At 36.2% G+C, this 20,411-nt stretch overlaps 1 protein-coding gene across 6 annotated transcripts in view; it reads left to right on the top strand.

Annotated features, from left to right (window-relative positions):
- LOC131675125 (trithorax group protein osa) overlaps positions 1-20,411 on the top strand; it is a 1,031,961-nt gene that overhangs the window by 137,662 nt on the left and 873,888 nt on the right. For all 6 annotated transcript variants that reach the window (XM_058953975.1, XM_058953976.1, XM_058953974.1 and 3 more), the window contains one exon: positions 271-330. In XM_058953975.1, coding sequence (XP_058809958.1) covers positions 271-330 — 60 coding nt within the window. The remainder of the gene's footprint in view (positions 1-270; positions 331-20,411) is intronic.

The raw sequence follows: 20,411 nt of genomic DNA, 5'->3' as shown, positions 1-20,411 counted from the left end.
TGTGTGTGTGTGTGTGTGTGTGTGTGTGTGTGTGTGTGTGTGTGTGTGTGTGTGTGTGTGTGTGTGTGTGTGTGTGTGTGTGTGTGTGTGTGTGTGTGTGTGTGTGTGTGTGTGTGTGTGTGTGTGTGTGTGTGTGTGTGTGTGTGTGTGTGTGTGTGTGTGTGTGTTTGCGTGCATATCTGCGAACGTGTGCATGTATGTGAATATCATACTGAATTGAAAATTTTATATGACAATACCTAATATTTTTTTATTATTTAAAATTTTCAGAGTTTTCATGGCTTACAGCAACGATCAACTACTCCAAATACTCAAGGACTTGATTCTGGGGTGAGCAATACCGAAATATTTTTTCTATTATTATATGATTATGCATCGAAACAATCTTGATAATTGATCAGTATCTGAAGGCAGTCATTACAACAAAAATGAGATTTATGATTTTCGTAACGTCTCACCAATATTAAACTAATAAAATCAAGGGATGAATGAGCGAATTTTAATTCAACAATATTAACGACTTGAGATTAAAAACAAAATTATCAAATCTAGATAACTTATGCATATTTATCCCTCATCGAATAAATCAATCCACTTATATTTGTGTAAGATATTTGTCTAACTTTTTTAAAGAAGTCACTTATTATTTATCTATTCTTACAGTTTTCTTTTTTTTTTTTATTTAGCATTTTTAATCAATACAAGATTATCATGCTAAATACATAGTCAATGCATATATACTACTACTATAAATATTTACGTGAGATAAACAGCTTTACATATATTTACATTGTTAGTTTACATTTTCAGTGAGTAGAAAAGTATTTATATCAATAAGTTACAATCTGTTAAGAAAGTATACAATATTTTGCAAATTTTCATATTTGGATTAGTGAGCAGGACGCAGGAGGCTAGTGGCGAGCAAAGATCCATTTTACGCAGATCTATGAATAGTTTCGTATGAAGCTTATTATATAAGGGACATTGCCAGAGGATGTGATCTAAATCTTGCCAATCTCTGCTGCATTTATAGTTAGGTGGAACTATTTTTAATTTGGCCAGAGAAGCGTTGAGATTATAATGTCCCGAGCGGCATCTATTGACAGTTATGATGATTTCCCTTGGAAGCTGTGTAATAGCAAACCACGCCTTTGAAGAAGCCTTGTAGTATTTTAGGAAATAATCTGCGCCTTTAGAAAGAGCCTATGAGGTGACTATATCATTGGTGTTGGTGGAAGAGAGATTTTTGCTGTACTCCTTTAGATCGGTGTATGGAATCTTAAAATGTATCTCCTGCTCTGAAAATGAAGCTTCTTTAGCTAGTTCATCCAGTCGATCATTTTCTTGGATTCCGAAATGAGACGGAACCCAGTAGAAATATAATGTCTTAGTACTTTTTCTACAAAACTCAAGAGCTCGGCTTTTTATTTCTAGGCCGTAAGGGTTATCATGAGCGGACATTGTAGCATTTTTCAAAGCCAATAGGGCACTGAGCCAGTCAGAAAATATAGACTAGTTGTGGTTGAAGTCACTTAGCGCGATGTTGAGAGCTTGTTTGCAGAATAGTAATACATTCAGAGGTGAAGATAGAGGCGCAGTTATGCAGACTTAAGCTAGTGTATATATTACGAGAAGGACAGATGCTCACGCTTCCTACAGCAGTGGATGTTGAAGATTTGCTACCGTCAGTGAAAATTGCGACCAAATTCCTCTCAGCAACCAGCTCGTTAATGAAAGTATTTAGATTTGCAGCAGTTTTCAAACCCATTCCAATGTCCAAGTCTATATTTAGGTTTTGAATGATAGACTTGTAGTCAACTGTATACATTTTATAATTTTCGCACTTATACATAATATTTTCCATATTGCTCAGGTTTTTTGTACATAGGGATATAACTCTTTGATTCTGAGATATTAAATGATTTGTATTTAGCAGTTTTCTTTTAAATCGGTTGATTTATTTTGATGTTAATAAATTGGAATTTGAAGTAACTTTGAACAAATAGCAGTTACACAAAAAGTTTGTACGTTCTTGTATCAAAGGTAGTCTTGATTCAGCTATGAGAATATTAGTTGGAGTGCTTTGTCGATAGCCGAAGGCAAGTTTGATGGCGGCGAATGGAATCCATTCCAGTTTTTTAATTTCTTTAACTTGGGTTGGAAAATATATAAAATAACCATAATCTAGAGAAGATCGAACATAGCTTTTGTATAATATTAAAAGTGATGCAGGGTCGGCTCCCCACCACGTACCTCTTACAAATTTGATAATGTTCAACGCCCGCAAGCTTTTTGCTAACACTGAATCAATATGATCTTTAAAGTTTAATTTATAATCTAGAATGAGGCCTAAAAATCTTACATTTCGGCTTAATTCTATAGTGACATTACCCGCGGTGATTTCTAAAGAGCCAGAAGGTATACGGGGGTGGTCCGATAAGTACTTAGCCTCACCGACCGATGGCGCCACTCTCGCAAAAGAAATATTCTATCACGTAGTACAACCTTCTCGATGGTTACTGTCAAGATTGCAGCCGGGTCGGAGTTGTAGTTTATTTTTGAGAGCGTGTGAAAGCAAGTGTGTCCGTTGATTTTTGAAAAATGGAAAAAGAGGAGTATCGGTCGGTGATTCGATTCTTGTTTTTGGAAGGGAAATCGCGCAGCGAAATCAGAAAGCGCTTGGATGCTGTGTACGGTGACTCTTCTCTGTCGATGGCGACCGTCAAAAATTGGTTTAACGAGTTTCAACGTGGTCGCACGTCGATTTTTGAAGAGCCACGTCCAGGTGCTCCGAAAACGGCTACCACAGAGGATAACGTGACAAAAATTCACGATCTCGTATTGGCAGATCGACGATTGAAGGTGCGCGAGATAGCTAAGACCGTAGGCATCTCAAAAAACTGCGTGAGTCATGTCCTGCATGAAATTTTGGGCATGAGAAAGCTGTCGGCGCGATGGGTGCCGCGTTTGCTCACTCCGGACAACAAGCGCAACCGTGAGACAACTTCAGAGCAATGTCTGACTCTGTTTAAGCGCAATCCGAAGGAGTTTCTGCGTCGTTTCGTGACAGTCGACGAAACATGGATCCACTGGTATACACCAGAGACCACGGAACAGTCAAAACAGTGGACTTTACCCGGCGAAAGTGCTCCGAAGAAGGCGAAGACTGCCCCATCGGCCGGAAAGGTGATGGCCACCGTTTTCTGAGATTCACAAGGTGAGATCTACATCGACTACCTGGAGAGGGGCAAAACGGTCACAGGGCTGTACTATGCCGAATTATTGTGCCGATTCGACGTCGAATTGCAGAAAAAATGGCCCCATTTGGTGAAGAAAAAAGTGCTCTTCCACCATGACAACGCACCGGCTCACACCTCCGCCGTCGCCATGGCCAAATTGGTCGAATTAGGCTACGAACTGCTGCCCCATCCACCGTATTCTCCAGATCTAGCCCCGTGCGACTTCTTTTTGTTTCCAAACTTGAAAAAGTCACTCGCCGGACAGAAATTTGAGTCGAATGAGGAGGTACTCGCTGCCACGGAAGCCTACTTTTCAGACCTCAAGGAAATGTATTTTTCAGACGGGTTAAAGAAGTTGGAGCATCGCTGGGCCAAGTGTATCGAACTAAAAGGAGACTATGTTGAAAAATAAAACTCCACTTTTCCAAAATTGTCGTTTTTCTTTTGTAGGCTAAGTACTTATCGGACCACCCTCGTACTTTGTATCTATCACTTATATTGCGATTTAACTATTATATTAAATATAACTTGTATTAATCACCAGATAGGGTACTACCCTAAGGTGTTATAAAGAATCAAATCAAATTTCTCTCTCTCTCTTTCTACTTAATAAAATACAAGGTATGTTCAAAAATTATTGCGATATTTCGTTTTTCGCGAGCTGCGTATATTTTATTTTTTATGTTTTTGTAGCCTTATGTTGGTACTCGTGTCTCTTACTTATGCTGACAAGGTCGGCCATTTTGAATATTTAGTTAATTTTTGGCAGCTGTTTTGCTTGAATGTGTTTTAGCTCGTCTTCAATTTTTGCTAGTTCCAAAAAATGGATCAAAGAATCTGTATCAAATTTTGTGTGAAAAACAAAATAAAGTATACGGATACATTTCAAATGTTGACTGTAGGATATGGTGAAGGTACCTTGGACCAAAGCAACGTTTATCGGTGGTATAAAACGTTCTCAAAGGGCCGAGAAGATGTGAACGACGAAGAGCGTGCCGGACGCTCAAGCACGTCAACAGCAGACGAAAACATTGTTAAAGTGAAGAAAATAGTATTGACCAATCGTCGAATCATCGTTAGAGAAGTTCCTGATCACCTAGGTATATCGATTGGCTCCGGTCATTCGATTTTAAATCAATGATTTGGGCATGAGTTGAGCTGTTGCGAAATTTGTGCTAAAATTGCTCAATTTCGACCAAATACATTATCGTATTAACATTGCTCAGGAGATGTTGGACACGATCCGAGACGACCCAAATTTGCTCCAGAGGATCATAATTGGTGACGAATTATGGGTTTATGGTTATGAAACCAAAGCTCAATCATCTCAATGGAAGCTGCCGCATGAGCCAAGACCGAAAAAAGCGCGCCAAGTTTGGTCGAATGTGAATGTTTTACTCACAGTTTTCCTCGATTGCAGAGACCAGGTGCACCATGAGTTCTTGACACAGGGTAGTACGGTCAATAAGGAATATTACCTGCAAGTTATGCGCAATTTGCGCAAAGCAATCCGCCAGAAACTTCGGGATTTGTGGACGAACAAAAACTGGCTTTTGCATCATGATAACGCCCCTGCTCACACATCGTTGCTTATGTGCAAATATTTGGCCAAAAACAACACAGTAATGGTGTCGCAGCCACCATATTTCCCAGACCTAGCCCCCTGTGAGTTTTTCCTGTTCTCAAAACTGAAGAGGTCCATGAAAGGACGATGTTATGGTACGATCGAGAAGACAAAGAGGGCATCGAAGGAAGAGCTGAACAAAATCACAAAACATGATTTTTTTAAGTGCTTCGAGGATTGGAAAAAGCGGTGGTACAAGTATTCTCGTATTATATCCGAAGAAGATTCCTTTAAAGGCAATAAAATAGATATTCATGAATAAATACTTTTTGAAAAAATACTAAATTCGCGATACTTTTTTAACAGACCTCGTGAGTATGACCATTGAAAAAAATATGGTGACATTGATAGCGTTTTTCCTCAATTTTCTATAAGAATAGGATTGCTATTGCGCAGTGAAAAGAGAAAAAAGAGACAGATCAGACTGGATCGTTAGAATACTGTAATATGTGATACGTGATATTATAATTAATAAGATACCTTGACAAAAATTTTGAAAAATGAAGCAAATATAATATTTACAAATTGTGTTGTATATTTATTGTACGTATATTTACTTAAGGGGAGCCTCAAGTGAAATTCCAGTCTGTTGATAATTTATCGATACGGGAGTGATTCATATGGTTTCGTATGTAAAATTTCACGAGAAACTTAATAATACAGCCCAAAAAAATTTTTTCCATGATTTAAAAAAAAATATTTATTTTTAATTTTTAATTTTTGATCTATACCATTTATAGCATAATTCATACGTAATGTTGTTCAAAATCATTTCAAGAACCTGTTAAAATATTTTACAGCCCGAAATATTAAAAACTACGGGACTAGTTCCATTTTTACTGCTGTCTGAATTATCACTCGGCCGCGTTGTTCAATAAATTTGGATTCTTTTTTAGAATACATTCAAATTAATTGGAAACACCTAACACATACATTCTTGGCTGCGCCGCGCGCTCGTTCGAGGCGTCCACATACAATAACGCGGCCGAGTAATAATGAAGGCAGCAGTAAAAATGGAACTAGTCCCGTAGATTTTAATATTTCGAGCTGAAAATTTTTTTACAGGTTCTTTGAATGATTCTAAACAACATTACGTATGAATTAAGCTATAACTGGTATAGGTCAAAAATTAAAAATATTTTTTTGAAAAACATTGAAAAATAAATTTTTTTGGACTGCACCATTGATTTCTTCGTGAAATTTTACAAATAAAATCTATCAATCATTCCCGCACTAATAAATTATCACCAGGCTGGAATTACACTTGAGGCTCCTCTTAACAGTAAATAAATAGTCATCTATCTATCTCTCTTTTGTGAGCATCGTACGTTTTTTTTTGAGGTTTCGTGTTCTTGCTGATTATCAATCGTTCTATCAATTCGTCCGAGTTAAGTCTGATTGCAAGTGGTGTAATTTCTGGGTAACTAAGCGCATACTGGTTTTCGTTGCATAAATTTTTCAAATGTCCGAGGGATCTGCTTTGTAATCGCAGGTCTGAATTTCTAACCTTAATTTCAGAGTATTTTTCATCTGGACTCTTCTATCTTGGCTGCTGTTCATTGTTCTAACCACTAGCAACTGTTTCAGCCTTCAAACGCTACATTATTGTCTCCTGCATTACATTGATGCATCTTCTTTGGCTATTTCATTTAAATTGGACCTGTTTTCTTGTTTGACGTAAACTTTTCGGAAATGAGAGTGACTGTTTCCTGTTGAGTGACTGTTAGGAAATGAGAATGCTATATATTGTAACTCATGCGCTTCATATGTTATTTTTATATAGTTATATTCGGTACTAAAAATTTATTCATCTCATTTGTGCATGTCACCTTAATCATTTTATTTTAAATTCAATTTAAGTCTTATAAGTCTATGTATTCAGGGTTGTTGGCGTGTTTTTCTTTTATTTGGATTCTACGATGTGACGTCTTTGTATTACTCTCGGGAGTTCTACTCGAAGATTTAATCCGAGACGTTGTTATGACTTTACTATCGTTGTAATCTGCTCTCTGTTTGAGGATTTACTGCTATTTTCAGTATTCAGGAGTTGTGATTTTTCTCAGTCTGTTCTGCCGAGCGATAATTCAATAATTGAATTCGTCATTACAATTTCACCTCATACTTCGTCTGTAAACATGTCGCTTAACAAAAGGCATCTAGCAACGTCACTCCATTCACAAACATTAGGAGTATCCAAATAACTGTGCCATTTTGGTACTGCTACTAGTACATAAGTACATTCATCACGAGATTCTGCAAATATCTATTCCGCCATGTTTGATGCTCCTGCTTATTTTTGTAAGTTTATACAAACTTCTATATCAATGACCAGCAATGTATCAGAGATATTAAAGCAGAAATTTGGCCACCTTCAATCCGTTTAAGTAGCTGAAGCTTCATCAAATCGTCTAAGTGATAACTTAGCTATAATGATAGATTAATGTAAGTTACTAGTATATGGCATTCCTTATTAGTGCAATGGCTCCGATTATGGAGTGGCTTGAACCCTCTTCAGCTTTCTTAGGATGGATGATAATTATGATTTGCGTACAATTCACGCTACTCGATCGTGGAGCATAGCCTTCTCTAATGCGTGTAACATAGTCCATTCTACTCAGCATAGTTCTCAAAATCATGCAAACCCATCATTGACTAGAGCTTTCGTATTTCAATTGGGCAGCCCTATGCTACGTGATAAGTTGCTGAAATAAGTCCACTTACTTAAAGAAAAAACAGCACTGTTTACGATCTATTTATGGAGGCTGTAAATGTTAAAAAATCACTTAATTATACTAGGTCCTATTTTTTACCTATTATTCACCTATTCTTTATTGCAAGTTAGCCTGTAAGCTATCCTAACACCCGCTAATAGTATGTATTTACGGTTTTTGAGAGTGTGCACCGATGGTTCATTTAGGCCCAGAATCAGTATATCATTAGCTTTCTGACTTAGGACCATTCATTATGCAATGTCCACTTCGACATTTTGTTGACGGACCAGCTTTAGAAAGTTCGTAACAGACCCTACCCTAGCGGATAGTTTCGTAATCACTTTGATGATTTTTACCTTATTTGATTTAACTACCCAGACCTTAATGTCTGGTGCTGCCAGGTCCAACTACTTAACCTCTCTCTCAAGTCAGACAGCCGACTCGTTGTTTCATAAACAAAGAGCATGGCTCCCTTTCTTGACTGGGATTCCGCGAATGGAGGTATGGATTTCCCGCTCGATGACTTTTGATCACCGGTTCCTATATCCGCTTGACGATTTTCACGGGCATTTCGTTATTCAGGTAGCCTCCACAAGTGAGGAGAATTCTAAGTTTTGTCGATGCAACCATCCCATAACTCTCTGTTTCTCTAGGGTTTTTACTCAATAGCAGATCGAGTTCGGTTGTTCCAAAACTGTTTGAAGTAGCCCTTTTTCTACTTAGGTCAGACCCATCCACAAGATGAGGTCGAATGATGCATGCGTCTGTATAAAGATGACTTGCACAATATTAGATGAACATGGGCAAAATGGAGAAGAGTCGGCTCGTCCTCTCCGAAAATTTTTTTTCCCTTTCATTGTGAAGAAATTTTATCATCAGTCTGAATAATTATTCGAATGTCGGATGCGTCCTCTAATTCTTCTGAATTTCATAATATTTTATTTCTCATTTACTTCCTACATGATCTATAAATATGAGTACATTTCATCTCTCGTTTAATATTTATCCTTACCTCTGGCCACATCACTGATAAGGGCAGAAATCGATTCCTGAAAGTCAACATCTTATTAACTTTTATTTATTTCATGACGTCAGTAGCACTTGTCGAATTTTGTTCATATATTATTTCGAGCTCATGATATTATGGTCAATATGTACATTTTCACAATTTTTCTAAGTCTAACTATTCGTATCATCTTATATGATTTTTCGCATTTCGCTAATATCTCAATTTACATAATTATTTAATTTTCAATATTTTTGAACGATTATAATTCGAATTCATTTAATTTTTTTAAATTTATTTCTGCATTTTCATATTTTGTATATTTCAGTAAGACTTCATCGGTCAATAAGTGCGTATATATAGTCTTAGTCAATTATCGGTCAATTTGTACTTGAATTTCATTTTATTCCGATTTTAAATCACGTGAGTCATTGATAGGTATTTTGCCACGCGTGGTCAATTTACAACGTCAATTTCAATTTTGATTTCATTCGATATATATATTTTTCTATAGTCGTTCGTCTCATGTTTAGTGCCAAGCTCCGTGTCTAGTGGGTAGTATAATGTGTGTGGCCTTCTGAACGCCTTAGATGATGTACAACATCCTGGTATAGATGACTGCCGGTTGTTGCCTTAATCAGGTCGATGTGGTTGCACTAGGTGTGTCAGTGTTTTAGCATCGATGAGGGCGAGAGTGTAACGCGTTTATTTTTTCTTTTCGCATGCTTTATTCTCACGTTTCCTCTTAAATTTTTTTCTCGATTTTTCATAAACTGGTAATACGTGTTTTGATACATGTGTGTATGTGAGCGTGTGCTCCTTTCTTTTCAGCATTTTCTCCCTCTTTCTCGATCGTCTGCTTTATCTTCCTCAGTTAGTTGTCGTTGGATCATGTTCTACTCTTTGTTATTTTCTTGGGCGTGGATGGGAAAAACGAAAAATAAAATGAAAAGTTTTCCAATTTGGGCGCGAGTTAGGTAATATTATACAGTCGGTCACGTGATAGCAAGGAGCGGGAATGACTTTTCGGAGATGTTGTAAAAGATACAACGCTCTCAGCTAAAACCTTGTAATGTATAGCATTACAAAATCTGATTTATTATTAAGATTTTATGAATATATGAACGTTGAAATATATATTATAGTACAATGCATAAAATATTGATTGTTATAAAGTTCATTATTGTGTATCTATCAAGATAAAAAGTACAAATGTAGATTACAATACTGAAGAAAATACAAATAATAATGAAAATGAGAACAAAAATTAAATTTAGTCGAATTTCATCCATACATTAATACCAGATACTAATGTCCTGAATCTATGTATAAATTATTAGAATACGTGTTATATACAATATCTCATATAATAATACATTTAAATGTATCAACAAAACATACATTTTAAAGGAAATGAGATGGTAATAAACGAAAATACCGTAAATATCCTTGCAGCATATTTCAAATAAAATAAAATAGATCAAGAAGCAAAAAATTATACGTATAGAAAACTATTACAATTTTACACTTTCGAATACAAATATAAAAAATAGTTGAAAAAGAAACAAATGAAGAAACAAATAATGTTTCTTTTTATTAAAACAAATTGAATCTTTATTGGGTTATTTTGCTAAACAAATAATATGTAAAATATATCTAATAAGTCTCAAAGTTCGAGTTCTTTTTTATATCAGAATATAATATTTTTGTATTATACGAGGTGTGATCAAAAAGTAAGGTGAATTTTGAAATTTAGCGGGCTCCGTCCGTTCGATCTTCGACTTTTTTATTTGGTTATGTCGGTACACTCGTCTAAACATACGTTCCAAATTTCAGCTTTGTAGTATGTTTGGTTTGTTTGTGAGAGGCATCAAGGTTAGAAGTGTTTTGCGTGCTCCACGATTTGCTGCTGTCTAAAAACATGGATCAAAGAGTTTACATTAAATTTTGTATGAAAAATGGAATCAAATGTTCCAAAACACTTGAAATGCTGAAAGTGGCATACGGTGAGTCTACTTTAAGCCAAAAAAATGTTTACAAGTGGTATAAACTCTTCCAAGAAGGCCGAGAAGACACCGACGACGAACCTCGTTCTGGACGCCCCAGCACATCAACAACTGATGAGAATGTTGAAGAAGTGAAGAAAATAGTGTTGGGAAATCGTCGAATTACCATTAGAGAAATTGCTGATGATATTGGCATCTCATTTGGTTCGTGCCAATCAATTTTGACGAGTGTTTAGACATGAGACGTGTGTCAGCGAAGTTTGTTCCGAAATTGCTCAATTTCGACCAAAAGAAACGTCGCATGAGCATCGCTCAAGAGCTACTGAATGACGTCAACGATGATCCAGATTTACTCAACAGGGTTATAACAGGTGACGAAACATGGGTATACGGTTATGACGTCGAGACTAAGACTCAATCGTCCCAGTGGAGGCATTCTGGATCACCAAGACCAAAAAAAGCACGCCAAGTTCGATCAAATGTAAAGGTTTTGCTTACAGTTTTCTTTGACTGCAGGGGCGTGGTGCATCATGAGTTCTTGCCACAGGGTAGAACAGTAAATAAGGAATATTACCTGCAAGTTATGCGCAATTTGCGCGAAGCAATCCGCCAGAAACGTCCGAATTTGTGGAAAAATAAAAATTGGCTTTTGCACCATGATAACGCCCCTGCTCACACATCGTTGCTTGTGCGCGAATTTTTGGCTAAAACCAACACAGTAACGATGCCACAGGCACCGTATTCGCCAGATCTGGCCCCCTGTGACTTCTTCTTGTTCCCAAAACTGAAGAGGCCCATGAAAGGACGGCGTTTTGCCAGGATTGAGGAGATAAAGACGGCATCGAAGGATGAACTAAACAAGATCACAAAAAATGATTTTTTGAAATGCTTTGAGGATTGGAAAAAGCGTTGGCACAAGTGCATTATATCCGAGGGGGATTACTTTGAAGGAGATAAAATAAAAATTGATGAATAAATAAATATTTTTTGAGAAAAATAAAAATTCACCTTATTTTTTGATCACACCTCGTATACAGGGTGTTTCAAAAACATTAAATGAAACTTATATCCCTGTATTCGTGTCAAAAAGTTATTTATGATAAAATTAAAAGAAAAATTTTGTTAATTATGGAATGAGGTAATTAATATTGAAGTGTAGCCAATCAATGGCTGGCTTTAGAACGTAAAATGCATCACGACGAGCACGGATAAGTGAGAGGGCTTGTAAATACGAGGAATAGATGGATGAGGTGGAAGGGGGAGAGAAGCACACTAGAAGATGAAAAATTAGTGTTGCTTTTATCTGTAAGTGTACGAGAGAGTCAAGAATGGAGAGAAAGAAAAAGAAAAAGAGAGAGACACAGAGAGAAAGAGAGAGATAAATATAAGAACCAGGATGAGAGAATTTGCCCTCACCGTTCGTCCCCGATAACCTAAGTATGTTGGTATTTGTCCTTACTGGCGCGAATTAGTACAATATATGATGTTCAGCGTCCATCAAGAGCTTGACGCCCGGAAACAGCGGAGTAAAGAGAATCATTCCCGGGTCTTCACTCTCCGAAAGCATCGCCAGGGAATCGTCGAGCACCTGCCGCTTTTACAATTTTTCGGCAGAAAAAGTCACTACCTCATTTCCTCGCGCAATCAGATCATCACGCATCGTTGTTTACAGCAACTATGCTCGTTGTTAGGTAGACAAAAGAGTATTTTTGCGCGGTACCAATAATTCGTTTTGCTCGATCGTTACTCGTCATGATCAAAAAGCCGACACAATGAACTGACACTTCTTTCATTTTAACTAAGATTCACGCTTTCTATTTAACCAAGCTAACTGCCCACTAATCCACGCTCGTACTATTGAACCTTCATTACTAATTTCGCTCGTCTCTTATAATTTGTAACGGAGAATCACGGCTAGGCCGATTTCGTCTGTCTGGCTCTCGCAAATGTCCGTGCGCCGCGCCAAGTTGAGAGTGTATGCGTGTGGTACGCACACTCATGCTTGTTTTTTGTTTACGAGGTGCAATTATCGAGCTGAACAACGGATTGAGGCAACAATATTGTGGAGCGAGCGAGAGGACGAGCAAGAAGATAAACAGCTACGACAACAAACACCAGCGAGACGATCAGCGAGAAGGAGCGCACCAGTGACGTCACACTGCAGAGCGTTCCCGTCGTCGGAGAGGCTGAAGGTCGAGGTCGGTGCCATGTTTTTTCTTGTGTCTCTCTCTCTCTCTCTCTTGCATGTTTGGGCGCCAGCTTATGGGTGGTAGCACGGCAAACCTGCTGGCTACCCCGTTGATAGTGTAACGGCAGAAAGTGTTTTGTCGGGCATTTATTGTAACATTTTGTTTTAGACAGGAAATCGGCAGGCTGATCAGCCACCGATTCACCTTCGCGTTCGGATTTATTATTGTGCCGCTCGTAGTGTATAAGCGCGAGATCGCCGTCTTGTAGTCTATTGATGACGATTAAAGGATTAGTGTGTTAATCCGCTGTTGTGTTTATTCGTCGTTATATCACTCCTCATCCCGACTTCGAATCTGTGCGTTTAACGTGGTTTTGCTCGACGCGTTATTTAGTCGTGGGAACATTTTTTGCTTCCCGAATCCCCGAATAAATAATTTGCGCGGACGGCCGCGAGCTACCCAGACGGGAATGGTCGCTGATTCTCCGTTACAAATTTAATTTCGTTTTGTCGGGCTTGTTTACAGTTACGCGAAGTATCGTGCGCACGAACTAGTGTATATCCGAAGCAGATACAGGTGGCGGCCATCCTCGCATTGAGAAACTACGAAACAACTCCTTAACGGAAGGAAATAAATAAATTGATATTCATCTATCGTCACCCCGTTACAGCTAATATTAAATTAAAATAGTACATGTGTTTTTAAAGTATTAAATTTTATAGAAATAATAAATTTCCTTTTATGGTGATCTCTGCAACTCTCTCTCCCTCTCTCGCAAATTTATTTGTAAGTAAGCATGTATACGAGCTCTTTTTGGTTAACAAATTGACATGTTATTCGAATGCAACTCCAAAACATCCACAAAATATTTTATTTTTATAAGTTAAGTTAAATTTTTTAAGTTAAGATAAGCTAACTTAAGTTTTTCGGTCAATTACTGTCGCGATGCTGGTTAGGCTAGTACTGCTCGCGCCCTCTCGTTCTTCGCGGCATATTCTTGCCCCTTCTCTCAATACTCAAAATCGGCCAAGCGCCGCCGTCTACGCACATATGTGCGGATCACGTCGACGACATTTCTCTCTCTCTCTCTCTTTCTTTCTCTTCTCATCTTACCCATTTCCTTCGGCCGCTCCGACTACCAACGCCGATCAGGAATTAGACCTGAAACAAAGCCACATCGAGCGTCGATACTTGATTCCAACTACCAAAATATAGATGTGACAGCGGCGAAAGGGAAGGTACGCGGAAAAGAGAGAGAGGCGAACAGAGCGAGCGATCTTAACAATCGCATCACCTATCACAGCTTCATAATTGTCAATAGTTAGAAATACAAAACCTACAACTGCGCCGTCAATTCGCGAGCTGAGATTTCCTCTAACTTCCGATGGAATGTATTGTATGTGGATGTGAAATTTACTTTATCAAAATATTCTCTTACTTCAGGATCTTGCATTTTGACCTTGTTTTTTGTCGGTGGTAAAATCGTATTCTTTCATGATTAACGTGCCTAAAGCTGCACGCATCAACATGTGTACGCGCCAAGACCTCGAATAAAACACATCATTCAAAACTTTATCGCATGAGTTTTCGGCGTGCAGCTCGCAAAAGACTTCTCAAACCACTGCAATTTATCACGTAGCTAATTCAACTTTTAAAAGAAAACCATAAAAGTAAGCGCTATTCGTATAATTACTCTCAGAAAGTCAACACATGTCTTAACTTCTTCAGTTTTCCAAAATAACGGTGAATCGAATGTTATGAACATGTATGCTTGATCTAATTTCACACGTAATTTTTCTACTTCAAGAAGTGAAGTATATATTGTATCCAAATCGCAAGCCGGAGCATTGGAGCATTGATGAACGCTAAAATTTTAATTTTATTAATTTAAAGGCATCATTTTTTGTTACTTTCTCCATAAAACCATAAAAGCCCGGATATCATTCATCTATGAATGGACCTGACCGTATAACCTATAACGAATTTAAGTTTCATTTGATATGTCTCCCCCCATATATTAATATAAATATTACACTATTATATTATACTACAAATCTTAATATATATAGCAGCAGCCAAAAGGTGAGAGTGAGAACAGCAGAGAATCGCGTTAGAGAAAGAGAGAGAGAGAGAGAGAGAGAGAGAGAGAGAGAGAGAGAGAGAGAGAGAGAGAGAGAGAGAGAGAGCGATATGTCCTAATATATACGTTGTGCTGAGAGCGTTTCGACAGGTCAGGACGCGACTAACAAGGGAACTGCCCCAATCCAACCTCGCCGATTTAAATGATTTTAGGATATGTTGTAATACTTCAAAAAAATTAGATACGTGTTTTTTTTATCGGCCCATAAGGGCTTTTAAGGGGTGAAATCCACCCTGAAAATCAACCCCTAAAATCAGTTTTTTAATATTTCTCAGCATGAAATGAATATTTTTCAGTAAACTCAACGTTAAAAAATTTCTTATAAAAAGGCGCTTTTAAGGACATAACATTTATACCGAAGGGTTGCAACCCCCTTTTTAATAGGGGTAAATACACTATCTTTTATACTATTTTACGACATGTAATATAGTAAATCAGCTCGAGTGATTTAAAAATCGTACTGATAATGAGAAAATACCAAAATTAAATTGACGTGTTTCCGGATTTAAAACAAAAATATTTAACGGGTATTTCACCCCCTAGAAACCACCCTCGTCAAACTATTAGCAGGTTAATCCACCGAACCCTGGGATAAACAAGTTTAGTCATTTGTTATTTCTTGAAATAATTTAATCCTATACATGAGGGAGCTACCTCAACTAACCAACCTGCCTCTAACCCACCAAACCCCCATAAACCACCCTTACCGAACCACATGCAGGCTAACCCACCTAATCCTGGCAAAAGCAACTTTAGTCGCTTGTTATTTCTTGAACTAATTGAATTTTCACACCATAAGCGATTTATCCCTGCTGAATCACATACTTCTTATCCACCTACCCCTAACCTATCTAACCCTCACCCTTCTAAACCACCCTTACCGAACCACATGCGGGCTAACCTTATATCAATAGCGAAAAATAAATGTATTTCTTGAACATTCATATTGCATAACAATATGTCCCAAGTATTACAAATTTTATGTAATAATTATTTTCTTTTCATTATAAATACAAAAGATAAAAATAATTAATAACGGCTTATAAATATAAGATTTGAGACTAAAATAAATTATAAATAATTATTAACTATTTTGTTTTTTCGAAATTAATGATAACAGTTAGAGTATCAGTTTTTTTAAATATTATTTGCATTGTATTACATATAGCTGTGTATAAAAGAGTAATAATAATAGTTATTATTTTTTAAACGTAAAGTTAATGCGTAATAAAGAAAAATAACAAGTAATAACAGTTAAAAATTATTAATTTCAAAAGTGGAAGTTTAATATAGTTATTATTTCTTTTTTAATAATTTAAAATTTGTCAATGAGAAAAGAAATTATAACAAATAATTGATTATATTAATAATTATAAATAGTAATTATAGTCTCAATTCCTATACTTATAAACTGTTTAATTTTTTCAATTTTCACTTGTGGTTTAGTTTACTTTTTGTTGGTACTTCACTTTGCTGTACACTTTATTTTATTTACAATTTTGTCTTGTCAATGGCTCCAAGAAGATAAGTTATATCAATTCTACACCCCTTGCGATAATAAGACATCCGATACATATTTCATTATTCATAGTAGTTGAAGAAAAGTCAAGTATTTAAAAAGTTAAAGTTTTTTTATAGTGCTGGATTTATAAATAAACTTTTTTCTATATTTACATACAAATTTCCCGAACACGAAAATATAGTATATAACAAGAAGAAAAGATTTTGTCTACTACGTAAGTATTTATGTCACTTATCATATATAATTTTATTCAAATATTTTGATTTGTAAATATGTGAAATATAACTGTTAAAAACGTATGATCGGATTCGATCTATAAACTAGGATTTCTTTTGTCTTTTGTAAAATTATTCAACTGCAAAAAAGAGTATTTATATCTTGATTTTATTTTAGATTAAAACATGAAGATCAATCCTTTGATCGTAGTCAATTTATTATTAGCGTATTTTCAAAGTTTACAAATACCAGACAGCAAGATTAATTTCAAAGAAATGAAATTGTCAGAAAAGTTGAAAGAAATATTAATAGATGCCGTGTATGAGTTTAATGAATTGATATGATTGTTGAAGAGACGTTAGATTTTCATGAAGATTATAAAGATACTGATGCTAAAATAATCGAAGATGAAGTTCAACATCACTTTCCTGATCCTGATTTTGCACCAACAAATCAATGCACAAATGATGATAAAGAAATCACATTTGATTATAAACAAAGAGCCGTAGAATTTTGGAGGAGCGGAAAAAACAAAAACTTAAAACTGGATACTGTACAACATAGATTCAAAAAAGTTTCATCTATAAGTCAACTTAAACGTTGGGCAAAAACTATTAATAAAAATGGAACTTACCGAGAAAAAATTGCGCAAATTTTCCAATCCACGTTTGATAATTTAAAAGCCGCTATTGCAGCTGGTACGATAGTGCATGATCGAGATATACGGAAATAGGCATGCAAGTTCAAAAAATTGTTGGCCATGAAGATATAAGATTTAAGGCTTCTCAAAATTGGTTACTAAAATTTAAAAAAGCTCATTGAATAGTATCTAGAAAAATAGATAAATTTATCACCAAAAAAACATTAGAAAGTAAAGAAGAACTACAAACTAATGCTGATGCCTTTGTAGCTGATGTTAAATCATGTATACCAGAAATCCGCATTGCAAACTTTTATAATTCAGATCAGAGTGGTTTCGAATTAGAAATGCAGTCGGGAAGAACATTAGCAGTTGAAGGAGAAAAGCAGGTGCAATGTCTGGTACAGTCGGTTTCATCGACAACGCACAGTTGTACAATTCAGCCAACTATATCAGCAACCGGGAAACTTTTATCACCACTTTTTATAGTATTAAAAGAAAAAAGTGGTCAATTCGGTCCCATAGTGGAATCTTCATTATTTAGACCAGAAAACGTGCATGTGGAAGCATCTAAATCTGGAAAATTAACGATAAGTTAGTATATTTTTGTTTATTATAATGCAATGACATAAAAAAATTTTGACATTTTTTTATTTTAGATCATTTTAAAATTTGGTTGAAAAAAGTTTTTTACCCAAATGTTGGACCTCAATCTGTACTTTTACTCGACTCTTGGAGTGGACATTGCGATAAAGCTGTAAGGGAAACTATGCCGACAGACAAAATTGTTAATATAAAAAAAATTCCCACAGGAACGACAGGGAACATCCAACCACTCGATGTTTATGGATTTCGTATCTGGAGAAACTTCGTTCGACGTTTATCAGGTCAAGTAATTTTGATGGACTATGAAATGAATCTACATTTAAGAAATAACATTATAAAAATGCAGTCTCTTGTCCATAACCAGCTTTCTTCACCAAGATATACAAATATTTTTAAATACGCTTGGTATAAAAGCGGCTACATTGCTGAAAAACCAGCTAAAGCAGATAACCCTGTTGATTTTAGTTTTGGAGATTCTTGCAATATACATTGCGAAGTAGAAGCATGTAAAAATGTTGCTATAATACAGTGTGGTTGGTGTAAAAGATCATTATGTTTCAAACACTTTTTCGATGATTATCATTTCTGTAAGGAATTCGTTGAACGATAGATTTTAATTTACCAATAAATAAAAAAAAGAAAAAGATGAAAATTATTATGAAAAATCAAAATATAAGTAGTATCGCGTACGATGGCTCTTAGGTAAATATATGTATGTATCCATATACGAATATAAATATATATTGTTAAACTCACACACTCACAAAAGATAATAACAATTTTTTTATGAAAGAATGATAGCGAGTTTTATTTTCGAAACTCAGAAATAGGTTAACAACAGGTATTATCAGAATCAAGCTATTGATACAACTAACTAAAAAAAATCATAACACCGACGAGAGAGAGGTTGCTTAGCAACTTAAACGTTCTTTTGCTCTTCAGATGAGCCATACATAACATTATCCCCCTGTCTTTCAGATTATCGTCCCGACAATCTCAAAAAGAAAGGGAAGAAAAGACCGATGACATCAAGCGGGTTGAGTCTTGGTTTTCTCAACCAAAGGCCCGTCTCTTGAAAATTAGCACAGTCTTCTCAAAATCTTCTACTTCTAGAAAATGGCATCCTCTTCAAGCGGGCTGTTCCTTCGCTCATGGCCAAAGGGTCCGTCTCTTAAATTGATCCATCTTGATATTTCAATAGAATCATCAGGAATCATCCACTTGTCAAGCGGGTTGATGCTAAACTCATCCGGTCAAAGGACCCGTCTCTTGACAGTAGAATTGTGTCGTTATCGTCGGGATCTTGTGATTATAAGCAGATGTATTACTTGATAAGTTATGAACGAGAGTGGGAATGTTGAAGTGCTGTGGTACCACAACTCTGTTCCTGCTCTGGCATTTGCTCTGTGGCTCGCGGAAAAAAAACACAGCTCAAAATAACCGTAAGCAGAGCAGATGAGTTACCTATCGTGATAAATTGCCAGTCGGTCAATGTGGACTATCTTTGTCTTGTATTTTGGAGTCTTTTGGATGCAAAACACCACGTCGTTGATTTTCTTTATGATCTTGAATGGTCCCTCCCAGTTACTTTGGAGTTTTGGTGTTTTACTCTTGATGCGACGAGGATTGTAAAACCAAACTTTTTGATTATCTTGAAAATCAACTTTTTGAGCTGTTCTGTCGTAGGTTTTCTTTGTTTTTTGAGAAGAAATTCCAATGTTCAGTCTTGAAAATGGTGGATTTTGTTGAGTGTGGTCTTGAGTTTATGTACGTAGGTTCCGGGGGTGAATAGAATAGCAAAACATCAGTGGGTGGAGATCCACGCATCAGGTGCAATGGAAGTCGTAAGTCAAATCCAGTAACCATCTGGTCTGTTGTTGCATGTATCGAAGATCTGTAAGCTAAAAGGTATAATGAAACCCAACGATCTTAATCTTTCTAATTATTTGTGATGTATTTAGACAAGTATTCAAGTATTGTTTTGTTTTGTCTTTCAACTTGACCATTCGATTGTGGATGTAACGATGTTATTCTTGTTTTTCGGATACCAAGTAAGTGAGATAATTCTTTGATTAATTTAGAGTCGAAATTACGACCTTGATCTGTATGAATTTTGAGAGGAACTCCATATCTACTTACGAATTCTCGAACAAATACATCCGCAATAGTTTTCGTTCTCGTATTGGAAAGAGGGAAAACTTCTACCCATTTAGTAAAACAATCTATCAAAACTAAAAGATATTTATTTCCTGAAGAAGAAATTGGGAAACGTCCTAAAATATCCATTTGAATTCTTTCAAAAGGTAAACCTACATCGTAAATTTTCATTTGACGTGGCCTTTGTTAGAAGGACCTTTTTTTGCGATACAGATGGAACAAGATCTTCACCACTTTTCAACATCATTTTTATAAGAAGCTCAATAGAATCTTTTACGAATTTTTTCTAGTGTTTTATTAACTTCAAAATGACCACCAGAAGGAGAATCGTGAGCTTCTTCCAAAATCACGTCGA

This window comes from Phymastichus coffea, unplaced genomic scaffold (genome assembly GCF_024137745.1).
Source record: "Phymastichus coffea isolate CEN01 unplaced genomic scaffold, Cenicafe_Pcof_1.1 PCOF00016, whole genome shotgun sequence".
In the NCBI taxonomy this organism is placed as follows: domain Eukaryota; kingdom Metazoa; phylum Arthropoda; class Insecta; order Hymenoptera; family Eulophidae; genus Phymastichus; species Phymastichus coffea.
The sequence above is the reverse complement of the archived record's forward strand: the minus strand, read 5'-3'. Positions and strand labels throughout refer to the sequence as shown.